At 38.1% G+C, this 14,134-nt stretch overlaps 1 protein-coding gene across 1 annotated transcript; it reads left to right on the forward strand.

The window, feature by feature from the left end:
* The first annotated feature begins 3,702 nt into the window (after positions 1–3,702).
* LOC309696560 (uncharacterized protein) lies at positions 3,703–12,879 on the forward strand. The gene is made up of 6 exons (XM_082517835.1): positions 3,703–3,779; positions 3,891–4,311; positions 4,611–4,779; positions 4,875–5,092; positions 8,202–8,273; positions 11,475–12,879. Exons 2-6 carry the CDS (start codon positions 3,912–3,914, stop codon positions 12,590–12,592), a joined length of 1,977 nt encoding a protein of 658 aa, XP_082373961.1. The 5' UTR covers positions 3,703–3,779; positions 3,891–3,911; the 3' UTR covers positions 12,593–12,879.
* Positions 12,880–14,134: the final 1,255 nt, after the last annotated feature.

The raw sequence follows: 14,134 nt of genomic DNA on the forward strand, positions 1-14,134 counted from the left end.
GAAGATTGTGGAATTACATAGAGGTAAGTTGGGATAAAATTCACTAAATCCTTCCAACTGTAAGATCCCAATCCCTAATCTCTTTTGTAACATTTAAATAGTAAAATTCCAACTATTAAATATAAATCACTAATGTTTAAAAGATTTTAATTTCCCTGTTTCCCATTATTCTTATTTCGTTTTTTCATTTTTTTAGGTTTCCTTTCTTAATTCCTACGTGAATGGTGACATATTGTCACAGTCAAGAAACAAGTGAGTAACAAAATGTTTTTATTTTGTTCATACTTTTATACCTTGTAGCACCACACATTAAGACCTATGTAATTGTCTGTGAGCGCCCATTGAATTTATTTTAATCGTACTATCTGCGTATCATTTCGAGTGAAAAATGTTTTTAGGCTTCATCTGCCTGCTAGACAGATTATGTGTCAAATCAAAAAGGAACATAGCCCTACAGTAAATAAGTACACATACAGAAATCAGCGCATAGAGACATTGACCCTTGAAATTCTTTAACACTAACATCTTTTTCAACAGTTCTTCTTTGCTGAAGGGCTCAATCCATTTTTAGAAACTTGTTTAAAAATAAGTGAAATATAAATCAATTATTCATCCATCCAAATCTCTAATTCTTCCAATTCACTTCAATTCAATTCAATATGTAGGTGTGAAAACGCTTCTTTTTCGATCTGTGCATAGTTAACCACTGTTGGGGTCAGTGTCTTTGAAGCATATGCGGTTGGGTGTCCGTCCTGCATCAACACAGCTCCCAAACCATACTTGGATGCATCTACCTGTAGGTGTAGCTCCTTGGTCGTGTCGTAGTATGCCAGTATGGGGCCTGGTTCTCTGGTTATGAGATGCTTCATTTGCTGGAAGACTCTGTCGTGATTCTGATCCCAGACGAACTCCAAGTCTTGCTTGAGCAGCTGACGCAGCGGTGCGTTCACTTCTGATAGTCGCAGTGCGAATCTGGACAGGTAGTTCGCCATTCCAAGTCAAAGGAGCTTGCAAAGAGAGTATTCCAAGCATTGTCTCTAGCTCATTCTTATTCTCAGGAGGCGGCATGTCTTTGATGGCCTGTAGTTTCTTTGGGTCTGGCTGGATGCCCTCCCGGGTGAGTTTGTGTCCAAAGTAACTCACTTCTGTGGCACCTATGACACATTTCTCTGGATTGAGACACACGACGGGCATGGCGTCTGGGTCAATGTGTAAGTCGCATTCTCCTGGGAATATGCCCTTGAACATATCAGCAAACTCCTCCATGACACTTGTGGTCTGTACTGACATGACCAGCTTGACTAGGTTTAGATCCAGGCATGCTCTCAACCAAGGGACAATCAGCACGGAGTGCAAACATTATGAACAATACAACAATTACGACCAGTGTTGTGGGTAAGTCTAAATAAAGTAGATAAAATTATATACTTACTTATACAGTGTCTTGGTAGTCCTACTGACACCCAAAGTATTGTCAACTACAAATTAATCATATACATACATACGCTATCCAGCTGCTAACAAAACCCTAATCATGGCAGCACAGGCACAAGCTCTGAGAACAGGGTCCATAGAGGCTGGGGTCTATCACACCAGACAAAACCCCATGTGAAGTCTGTGTAAAGATGCCCCTGAGACAATCCAGCACATAACAGCAGGGTGCAAGATGCTAGCAAGTAGAGCATACATGGAACATCATAACCAAGTGGCTGGAATAGTACACAGGAACATCTGTGCCAATATGGCCTGGAAGTCAAAATGGGAGACGCCCACTAGGGTCGTGGAGAATGACCGAACTAAAATCTTGTGGGACTTCTAGATGCAGACAGAAAAAATGTTGATGGATAACCAACTGGACTTCTACTGTTTTCTTTCTTCTGTGGAAATCACAGAAGAAGATGGCTGTAGTGTTAGACGTAGCATTTCCGAATGACAGCAACATCAGGAAGAAGGAACACAAGAAGCTTGAGAAATACAGAGGGCACAGTCCTAGGAACAACTAAGATACTTTTGTATCTCAATCATCTTTTGTATGTATTATTGTAGGGTCTATCTTACAATATAAAGCACCTTGAGGTGACCGTTGTCGTGATTTGGCACGACATAAATAAAATTGACCTAAAATGAATTGAATACTGCACAGGGCCCTCAAGCTCCCAGGCTTCTTGTAGCAGACCTGAGCTTGATGGACAGAGTGCCCTGAGTGAGAGGGGAATTGTTGTTTTTTGGGTGGTTTTTTTTGCCAAATTACAAATGCAATATATGCTAAAAAGGAATTCTAGGTTCAAGTTTAAACCTCATTTTATAATATAATACTTATATTATAAGTAAGACCAAACGCCCTTATGGGCGAGAGGGGAATTGTGTTTTGTTTTGTTTTTTGTTTTTTTGCCAATTTCAAATGTGATTTATGCTAAAAAGACATTCTAGGTTCAAAATGTAAACTTGTTTTATAACATAAGTAATAAATTCAAATGAGTGATACTTCGCACTAACAACATCTCCAAAGGAAGATATGCAAATTATGTTAGTTAAGTTACATTTAAAGTTCCAAACGAGTAATCCTCCATTCCAAGTTCTGATATACACTATTGGTAAGAGATCACATGATAAAAGCAGAGGGCATGATGGGTTGGAAGATCTGAATGCTAAGATCCCCGTAGGTTATATGCAGAGCTGTTAATGTTTCAGTTGAAGATTGTGGAATTACATAGAGGTAAGTTGGGATAAAATTCACTAAATCCTTCCAACTGTAAGATCCCAATCCCTAATCTCTTTTGTAACATTTAAATAGTAAAATTCCAACTATTAAATATAAATCACTAATGTTTAAAAGATTTTAATTTCCCTGTTTCCCATTATTCTTATTTCGTTTTTTCATTTTTTTAGGTTTCCTTTCTTAATTCCTACGTGAATGGTGACATATTGTCACAGTCAAGAAACAAGTGAGTAACAAAATGTTTTTATTTTGTTCATACTTTTATACCTTGTAGCACCACACATTAAGACCTATGTAATTGTCTGTGAGCGCCCATTGAATTTATTTTAATCGTACTATCTGCGTATTATTTCGAGTGAAAAATGTTTTTAGGCTTCATCTGCCTGCTAGACAGATTATGTGTCAAATCAAAAAGGAACATAGCCCTACAGTAAATAAGTACACATACAGAAATCAGCGCATAGAGACATTGACCCTTGAAATTCTTTAACAACACAAATTTGCGATGCTTCCAAATCTTAAATAACCGTCCATGTTAAAAAGGAGTTCTTCCTTCAAACTGCCATTAAAATGCCACCAAAGTCCTGATTCCAATTCAAAGTGGTAGGCTTTTTATATATATATCAAGGTTTTCTTATATTTCTCTTCTTATTTTTCAAGTATTGGGACATATGCTCCTCAATTTGAAGACTTGTTGGCAAAAAATTATTCACCTGTTCTGATGTGTATTCTTCTCTACAGGAAAAATGCCACGTCAGATGACAGAATGCCCAATATGCTTGATTCCATATGTTGCAGTTGGGCAGCATTTAAAAAAATACCACCATGTTGTAAACAAAGAAGAATTACATTTACTGCTAAATTACTGCTTTACAGTGTAAGTCACTGTCATACAGTATATGAAAAAACATTGCAACAATTTAAAGTGGTAGTTGTAGTTACATTTGTCAAACTGGATGTGATATGCAGTTACAGGGGCAGGCTGGACTGTCCAGTATGTAAAGTTAAAAACCGTATAAGACTGGACAAGCACTTGGAAAATGTCCACTGTGAGATTGAGGTTAGTGTTTTGTATAGCTTACATTTTGTTGTTAAATTAGAATGCATTCTTATGTGACATGTTTCACTAACTTTCTCAAACATTGCTGTTCTATTGTTTATACCCTTTCAGAAATCAGATCAGAAGAAAGTAATGAGGACAGCGAAACGATTGGCTAATCTGAAAGCCCTCAAAGCTCTCAGACGTTCAAATCCACAGCCTCCAATGGTGACCTCACTGGACATAGAGCAGCTGACTGAAAGCAGTGATCAAGAGGAGCAAAGTGATAGCAGTGATACCAGTGAAGAATCTGCAGAGATTAGAGAAGACAGCTCAGTCCATTCCCCTGTCAATCAGTCAGATGATGCTCAAGTCCAACATCAGACTTGCAAAAATTGCAAAGAACTGCATTTGAAACTACAACAACTGAAAAGTAAACTGAAAAGACTGAAATCCTCTAAGGATAAACCTGGCCTCAAACCCCTCAACCCCCCAAAGCGCCAGAAATTTGAAAGACATAAACCTGACCCAACAGCCCGGCTTCCTAAATTTGGTATGAATTATTTAACAAAAGTGTTTTTTGTTGTGTAGTGTAATGTGAATTTGGATAACTGGTTGTTCTATTTATTATTGTAGGCTCTATCTTAAAGTATAAAGTGCCTTGAGGCAAATGTTGTTGTGACTTGAATGGAATTTAATTGAATTCTATCAAGGAAGTTAAATCCTGCTAATTAGCAATATCTTCCAAATATCATTGTCAACCAATTCAATTAGAAGAATGTTTTCTGTACTTCATCAATTTGTCATGACACTCCTAATTGCTATGTTGTTACTACACTTTATTTTAAACAGAGAAAGTCCTGAATGCTTGGTTTCAGCACATTTGTGGAACAAGTAAAAAGGATGTCGACAACGCCAAACAACGGGTCCATCATGTCCGTGCCTGGGCATATTTCATGTCTCACAATCAAGTCCCTGCAATGACGTTTGCATTTATGGACAACAGAGAAAGACTGACTGAGTACATTTTTACAAATATCTGTGATATATTAGTCCAGTAATCTCAATAATACTAAAGTGATTACTGATTTGTGTTTGTTTGTGGGCCTTTTTTAGATGGACAACTTATCTGAATAAACATGCCGTGACAACCAAAAGGATTCGGATTGGAAATGTGAGGGCGTTCTTGAAATTTCTAATTGATGCACAACTGCCAGAGGTCAGAGCCTCCCGTAAGGCTTTAAAGGGGACTTTATTTGCACTTCAGTTGGAAATGAAGAAGAGCAGAAGGGAGTTACACACCCACAGGCAAGCCATCAGGATCAAAAAATCACGTAAGATCCAACTTTACTACTTATTCATCACTGTCGTTACCTAGCATGTGTAACAAATACATTATTTATAAATGTCACAATGTCATTACTGTGATGTAGTGAGGAAGGAGGACTCAAAATGTTATAATCTAAAGTATAAATTGTATACAAGTATATATTTTCTGTGCTGTATTTACACAGTGGCATGCAAAAGTTTGTGGAACCCTGATAACTTTCATGGTTTTTCTTTATTAATCATTGGTTGCTTGGATTAGCAATTTCAGTTCAACATATCATATAGCGGACAAACACAATGATATTTCAGAAGTACCACTGTATACAATGTACAAAACAGAAAGTAAACAGAAACTAGGAAATGCAGAGCTGTTAGGCTTCATTTTCTAGTTTCTGTTTACTTTCTTTTTATCTACTTTCTACATGGGAAAACAGTATGTCACCACAAGGAAACAGAGGCACACCATGGATACTAATTCATATACAAAGTTCAGGAGGACAAAAATAAAGCAGAGAGAATCTACCACAGATCTAGAAAACAAAATTGATCAGGGGGTAAATGAATTAAACTAAACAACATAAAATTGGCACCAAAAACAGGAAACGTGACCAGTAACTAACCAGTGGCAACACATAACTAAACATACAAATGCAGAAAGAAAAAACATAAAATATCTAAACAATAAGCAAACTAGTAATCAAATTAAAGATACCTACTGATAAAATGAACTATACTGTCAAAAAACACAAAGACAAAAATGGTCACGGAAATGAGACTATCAAAATTTAGGATATTGATATTTCCTTTTTTCAATTCAATTCAATTCAATTTTATTTATATAGCGCCAAATCACAACAAAAGTCGCCTCAAGGCGCTTCATAGATACAGAGAAAAACCGAACAATCATATGACCCCCTATGATCAAGCACTTTGGCGACAGTGGGAAGGAAAAACTCCCTTTTAACAGGAAGAAACCTCCGGCAGAACCAGGCTCAGGGAGGGGCGGCCATCTGCTGCGACTGGTTGGGGTGAGAGAAGGAAGACAGGATAAAGACATGCTGTGGAAGAGAGACAGAGGTTAATAACAGATATGATTCAATGCAGAGAGGTCTATTAATACATAGTGAGTGAGAAAGGTGACTGGAAAGGAAAAACTCAATGCATCATGGGAATCCCCCGGCACCCTACATCTATTGCAGCATAACTAAGGGAGGATTCAGGGTCACCTGGTCCAGCCCTAACTATATGCTTTAGCAAAAAGGAAAGTTTTAAGCCTAATCTTAAAAGTAGAGATAGTGTCTGTCTCCCGAATCCAAATTGGAAGCTGGTTCCACAGAAGAGGGGCCTGAAAACTGAAGGCTCTGCCTCCCATTCTACTTTTAAATACTCTAGGAACAACAAGTAGGCCTGCAGAGCGAGAGCGAAGCGCTCTAATAGGGTGATATGGTACTACAAGGTCATTAAGATAAGATGGGGCCTGATTATTTAAGACCTTGTATGTGAGGAGCAGGATTTTGAATTCAATTCTGGATTTAACAGGAAGCCAATGAAGGGAAGCCAAAACAGGAGAAATATGCTCTCTCTTTCTAGTCCCTGTCAGGACTCTTGCTGCAGCATTTTGGATTAGTTGAAGGCTTTTCAGCGAGTTTTTTGGACATTCTGATAATAATGAATTACAGTAGTCCAGCCTGGAAGTAATAAATGCATGAACTAGTTTTTCAGCGTCACTCTGAGACAGGATATTTCTAATTTTAGAGATGTTGCGCAAATGGAAGAAAGCAGTCTTACATATTTGTTTAATATATGCGTTGAAGGACATGTCCTGGTCAAAAATTACTCCAAGGTTCCTCACAGCGTTACTGGAGGCCAAGGTAATGCCATCCAGAGTAAGAATCTGGTTAGATACCATATTTCTAAGATTTTCAGGGCCGAGTACAATAACCTCAGTTTGATCTGAATTAAGAAGCAGAAAGTTAGCGGCCATCCAGGTCTTTATGTCTTTAAGACATTCCTGCAGTTTAACTAATTGGTGTGTGTCATCTGGCTTCATGGACAGATATAGCTGGGTGCCATCAGCATAGCAGTGAAAATGTATGCTATGTCTTCTAATGATACTGCCCAAGGGAAGCATGTATAATGTAAACAGAATTGGTCCTAGCACTGAACCCTGTGGAACTCCATAATTAACCTCAGTGTGTGAAGAGGACTCTCCATTTACATGCCCAAATTGGAGTCTATTAGATAGATATGATACAAACCACTGCAGCGCAGTACCTGTAATACCTACAGCATGTTCTAATCGCTCTAATAGGATATTATGGTCGACAGTATCGAACGCTGCACTGAGGTCTAGCAGGACAAGCACAGAGATGAGTCCACTGTCAGAGGCCATAAGAAGATCATTTGTAACCTTCACTAAAGCTGTTTCTGTGCTGTGCTGAGCTCTGAAACCTGACTGAAACTCTTCAAATAAACCATTCCTCTGCAGATGATCTGTTAGCTGTTTGACAACTACTTTTTCAAGGATTTTTGATATGAAAGGAAGGTTGGAGATTGGCCTATAATTAGCTAATACTGCTGGGTCTAGAGATGGCTTTTTGAGTAAAGGTTTAACTACAGCCAGCTTGAAGGCCTGTGGTACATAGCCGATTATTAGAGATAGGTTGATCATATTTAAGATCGAAGAATTAATTTTTCACATGAATGTGTTATATTCAGTACTAAGCTTGGTAAACTTGGAAAGTTTAGGAAGAAGGATAAATAAATTGAAAGGGTTAGTATTCTGGATTGGAAAGTAAGATTTAAGTTCAAAATGGCAATCCAATTCATTTTCATATACTGTGAGCTCTGGTCGCCAGTTCTTCTTCCTTACAAAATAATTTTTTGAAAAAAATTAGGTCTAAACTACAACCTGTTGTTTTTGTGCACCCCTGTTGTTTTTCAGGATGTTTCTTCATAAATCATTGGTTGCTTGAATTAGCAATTTCAATTCAATATATCATAAAATCTGTATTAGGTCTGAAATACAACCTGTTTTATATTTACATCATTGCGTGCAGCATGAATGAGCATGACTGGAGCTGCAGGAACATAAAAACATTCTGTGTCTTTTAGAAATGCTTGTAGATCCTGTCCACATCACTGATTTTCTCAAGAAGGCCACCACACACATCCCTGAAGCACTTGGTAAGTGTGTAGTTCATTTCTCCATAAGGACAACTCTAATAACCCCAATAATATCTCTGCTAATGAGAAATTATATAATATTTACTTACCAGCTGTAATCTGTATGTATATATAGTTCAGAATCTCAGATTTACAGAAATATATGACAGAACTTTTTGCTTTCAATTATAACAGACTGCTCATTTATAATCACTTGTTGGACTTTTTGATTTTTCTTCAAATATATAATACATATACAAACAGTAGCATTTGTGATGTTTATATAGGATTATATTAGGGGGAGTATATAGCAATATAATCAGTGTTGGGAAGGTTACTTTTCAAATGTATTCCGTTACAGAATACAGAATACATGCCCCAAAATGTATTCTGTAACGTATTCCGTTACGTTACTCAATGACAGTAACGTATTCTGAATACTTTGGATTACTTAATATATTATCATGCTTTTTACAACAACGTGAATGTACTATTGCTGTGTGATTTATTACTATTACTGAAGGTCCGCGACTCCGAACTGTAGTAAAGGGACCTCTGACTAATACGGCGGGGTCCCTGTCGGCTCGTAGCCGAAAAATAGCTTTACTTTGTTGTGTGGGTCAACTTTTCTTGCGAGAGACAGAGAGAGGCGTTGAAAGGCTGCTCCAACGGAACTTATTGTTTTCGGAGGAAAACACGAACACGGTGTACAGTCGAGTCTTATTAGCTTACTTACAACTGGGCTCGTCAGGCACTCTTCTTGGCTGAAGTGGTTATTATTATATTTACATGCTTCCAGCTCCTGTTTTTCCTCGACGACAACACGTACCTTTCCACTCCCCTTTTTCTCCCTCCTCGCGCTCACAGACCCATAACGTGTATGGCAGTCCATTCTCCCTGCAACACGGACTACACTGCCCATGATGCTACATTCTTTAGAGCTATGCTTGTAGCATTCTGCCTGTTAGCTTAGCACAACAACAACAACAAAAAGGCGCTCTCTCACCCAGGAAACACACAGTCGCAGAGAGAGAGAGAGAGCGTCGCCCTGTAACCATGGCAACCGTAAAGCTGCCGCCTGGAACAACAGAACGTAGCTGTCAAACAAAACCCAAACAGTCCTGACCCGCGACAAAATGAAACAGGAAAGTACTGCAGTGTAATCCATTTATTTCAACAAAGTAACTGTATTCTGAATACCACCTTTTTAAACGGTAACTGTAACGGAATACAGTTACTCATATTTTGTATTCTAAATACGTAATGGCGGTACATGTATTCCGTTACTCCCCAACACTGAATATAATGGATATGCTTCCCTATCCCTTGTGTCTTACTGTGCAACCTCTATGTTACTCAATAGTCGAGCTTGAGAAAAATCCCACAACTGAGAACCTAGACTGGTTCTATGGTCTTCTGGCTGGATTTGTCATCTGCACAACTGGGCACAGAAGAGGCGTCATATCAAATATGACAGTTGAGGAAGTTGGCACTGCTGAAGCGGATGGTGATGGCCGGCGGATAATCAGAGTAAAATCATTAAGCAATTATTTCTCTCCCTGATTAAAGATATTTTCTTACCAGCGACATCAATGACTGTGTGCAATGTAATTTAGTTGCTGATTCTTTTACAGGTAAAAGAGCACAAGACCAAGGAAACATTTGGCCATGCACTTGTTCCCCTAACGAAAGACGAATACATATGGTTTCACCGCTTTGTGTACCACCGCCACAGATACCCTGGTGTATCATCACAATTGATTTTTGCCAACACCAATGGAGGGCCTTATGCTAAGATGCTGACATCGTTCCAAGATGCATGGAGGAAGTTTGGTATCCCAGGAAAACCAAACTTCTCTATGATTAGGAGCAGCATCAGCACTTTTGTGAGTAGTTTCCACTTTATGGTGATTCAGTGTTTTTACCTTCCTATCTTTTTAGAGTGATGATATAAAACAGTCACCCTTCCTGGTTTTACTCCCAGTGTTATAATGTTGAAAGGACATTTCTTTTTCTTTATATTGTCTTCTGTTGTACTTCTTTTTGTGGTTCTGTCCTTAGCTCTGCAAATCTCCTTGAAAATGTCAAATGTTAGTGCAATTAATAACATTATTTAATGTTTACATTTGTAGAGTGGGAGATCCTTGGGAACCCAAAGCAAGGTACAAGTCCACCGGATGATGTGCTATTCTGACGCAACTGCAGAGAGACCTTATGAGGCAGATTTAAACTTTGACGAAGCCTTCAAGTGCCGCAACAATGCTGCAAAGGCACTTGCTGTGAACAATAGAACCAGAGACTCTGAGGAATCTACAACCTCAGAAGACAATGAAGATGTGTTGCAGAGAAGATATGCTGGACCAAAGAAAAGAAAGTCTAGTCAAAATGCCACAAGAGGAGAAATTGTGAAAAAGAAGACCAAACAGCACGCAAACACCATTGACACAGACACATCTGGAAAACACCGACATAAACAGAGTGGCAGGGGAAGAGCAAAAGTGACTACAGAGAGTAGTGAAAGTGAAGATTATGATGATAACCGTGAACACATTGACCTTACAGCAGCAGGTACATTGGGATCCACCAAAGGTAAAGATAATGCTAAAGAAAAGGGAAAAGCCACAAAGGACAGAGGAGACTTGTATAGTCATACTCAGTTTCTTAAAAACAAGTTCAAATGTTGGGAATATCCTAAAATTATCTTAGAAAGAAATGCAATCCAAACACAAATACAAAAAGTTGTTAGACCAAAGGAAACAACTGAGGGTGTGAACCAAACACAAACAGAGACAATAGATGAAGACAATGAAGCCTTGAGGCCAGAAAGTTTGAGTGAAAATGAAAACAGTATGGAAACAGTGACTACAGATAACGAAGAAGACAAAGCTGAAGATGAAAATGGTCCCTTGTTGAACACAACAGACATAGACCAAGAAGTTTCCAGTGGAGTAGTGAGAAAAACTACAGAAAAAATAAAAGGAATGAGCACAGAGGACATAGGCAGAGATAAACATGGACCACAGAAAAAGACAACAACCGAGGAAAAATGCAATTTGAGATCAGAAGGAACAACAGAGGAAGGAATGAGAACACAGACAGAGACTACAGAAAAAGACAAAGCACTCAGCACAGAGGACACAGGGATAAAGGAGCAGAGACCACAGATGGAGACCGCGGTCAAAGAAAAAAACATTTTGAGAGCAGGAGTTACAACAGAGGAAGGAATGACAACACAGAGAGAGACTACAGAAAAAGAGAAAGGATTGAGCACAAATGACAATGGGCAACACACAGTAACTACAGATAAAGACAAAGCACTCAGCACAGAGGACACAGGGATAAAGGAACAGAGACCACAGATGGAGACCACAGCTGAAGAAAAAAATGATTTGAGATCAGAAGGAACAACAGAGGAAGGAATGAGACCACAAACAGAGACCACAGACAAAGACAAAGCACTGAGAACAGAGGACAAAGACATAAAGGAACAGGGACCACAGATGGAGACCAGGGTTAAAGAAAAAAACAATTTGAGAACAGAAGGAACAACTGAAAACAAAGACACAGTTAGAGTAAAAGAAGATGGCCCTGGGACTAGCTATGAGTCTCTGGTGGCACACCCAAAAAAGAGGAAAAGTTCTCTAATGAAGAAAAGCTCTTTGGCGAAGTGTGATGAAAGCAAAGAAACAAGGCAAAAGGGCAACAAGCGAGAAAGAAAAAGACCAAAGAGCCTGACTGCAAAACAGCTGTTAAGTCCAAAGATGCTCAGAAGTCACAAGACTAAAGAGGCACCTAAAGATACCAGCAAAAGACAAAAAGTCATACAAAGAGTCAGAGAAATTACAAGAAAAAATAAGGAAAAGAACAAAGGATTGAGCACAATTGACATAGCTGAAGATAAAAATGGGCAACATACAGAGACTACAGAAAAAGACATAGCACTCAGCACAGAGGACACAGACATAAAGGAACAGGGACCACAGATGGAGACCACAGCTGAAGAAAAAAATTATTTGAGATCAGAAGGAACAACAGAGGAAGGAATGAGACCACAGACAGAGACTACAGACAAAGACAAAGCACTGAGCACAGAGGACACAGACATAAAGGAACAGAGACCACAGATGGAGACCACAGCTGAAGAAAAACATAATTTGAGATCAGAAGGAACAACAGAGGAAGGAATGAGAACACAGACAGAGACTACAGAAAAAGACAAAGCACTCAGCACAGAGGACACAGACATAAAGGAACAGGGACCACAGATGGAGACCATAGCTGAAGAAAAAAATTATTTGAAATCAGAAGGAACAACAGAGGAAGGAATGAGACCACAATGACAACACAAGGACAAGGTCATGTCCAGAGTGAGAATGTGAATGTTAGATCCTGTTGATCTCAGAGTTCTTTGGTTGCAATTTTTAATTATACTAAATTTTCAAGACCTTTGTGATCATGTGAGTTTTTTTGTTACTGATTTTACACAGTTGCTCTGGGTTTTTTTTCTTTACATTTTACTCACTTTGATCATGCAAGTTTTTTAGTTAAGTTTAAGTATTGTTTTTATTTTTTTACTTCTAAAATAATAGTTGTTTAAAAAAAGACAAAATTTGATATGCATATGTTGTTTATAACCAATGCCAAATGGAGAAAAATAAAATCAATAAAAAAAATTCTGTTCAATTTGAAAATGACGTGTCTTTGTTCTACAATCATTAGTCATGGATTTCATTTCCAAGCTGTGATTCCAAATAACTCATATTTTATACAGGCATGCTATGTAGATGTTATTAATAACATTAGCTGAATTAACACAAATAAAAGTCCTCACAAATTATACCTGATTCCAAATAACAACATTGTGATGTGTTTAATGGTAAGCCCAATTACAATTTCTTCTATCTAAATAACTAATTATTCAGTTTTTTTCAATCCAATTTTGGCAAAGAAATGTCTAATGTTTCATTTTTTTCCCATCCCATTTCCTAATGCAAACCATAGAAAATAAATCTTAATCAATTATTCAAAGATATTAAGGGATTTTTTTTTTACTTTTCTCTGTATGCAGTGTGTCTTTGGAAATCGATCCCCCCCCCCCCCCCCCCCAAAAAAAAAAAAAAAAAAAAACCAGAATAAAAACATCAATCATAGCAGGTGTGTTTTACTGTTTATTCTTTATGCGTTTGACTTCTCAGATTTATTGGTTTTAACTGATGCTGTAGATATTAAAAATTATTTGTGCTCCAATTAGTGGAAATGCAAATGTGAAGTGTTGTTCAAAATAAATCTGTGAAGGTTCTCAGTAATTCAGGTCATCCTAGTTTAGGTCATCGTAGACCCCCTGGGGGTCACTCCTTTAGGGATTAAATCTGGGATTCTCCACCATTTCAAGACTCAAGAGGTTTATTGTCATTTCGTATGGTGTTACCCAGCCTGAAACGAAATACTGTCTCTCACCAGCCTCTACAGTGCAGTAAGCAATATGTTTGACCTTAGAACTGAAGAAGCTTCTTGGTAGAGAAGTGAAACATCGGCAAGCAACATAAGGAAATCCAGGCATTTTTCCTTCCAAGCTCCCTAGAAAGCTCACAATGAAGCACCCTTTGGTCAACTCCAGAGCCAACAAGCTGAACATCCTGTATAAGAACTTTGTAGGTAAGAGCAGTTTCTCTTCTTAATACACTGATATTTTATACATTATAATAAATCCAATCATGTTTACATTTTATTCGTAGAAACTGATAACTTTCAGGTGCAGACGTGGATGTTTGGACAAATTGTTCATGTAGATAATCCTCATTGCTGTTTTTTGTGATCATTGCACTCTATGTGATTATTTTGCTCCTGCTGTATTTCAACAACTTCTCACGGCTAGCGGAGTG

Source organism: Aulonocara stuartgranti (genome assembly GCF_965226115.1).
Source record: "Aulonocara stuartgranti genome assembly, chromosome: 20".
Classification (NCBI taxonomy): Eukaryota; Metazoa; Chordata; class Actinopteri; order Cichliformes; family Cichlidae; genus Aulonocara; species Aulonocara stuartgranti.

Bases quoted from the DNA above. Each gene is read 5' to 3' on its own strand.
- LOC309696560 (XM_082517835.1), top strand. From the start codon at position 3,912: ATGAGGACAGCGAAACGATTGGCTAATCTGAAAGCCCTCAAAGCTCTC. The intron at 4,780-4,874 runs GTACATTTTTAC...GGCCTTTTTTAG, and splicing joins AACAGAGAAAGACTGACTGA to ATGGACAACTTATCTGAATA. The intron at 8,274-11,474 runs GTAAGTGTGTAG...CAACAGAGGAAG, and splicing joins ACACATCCCTGAAGCACTTG to GAATGACAACACAGAGAGAG.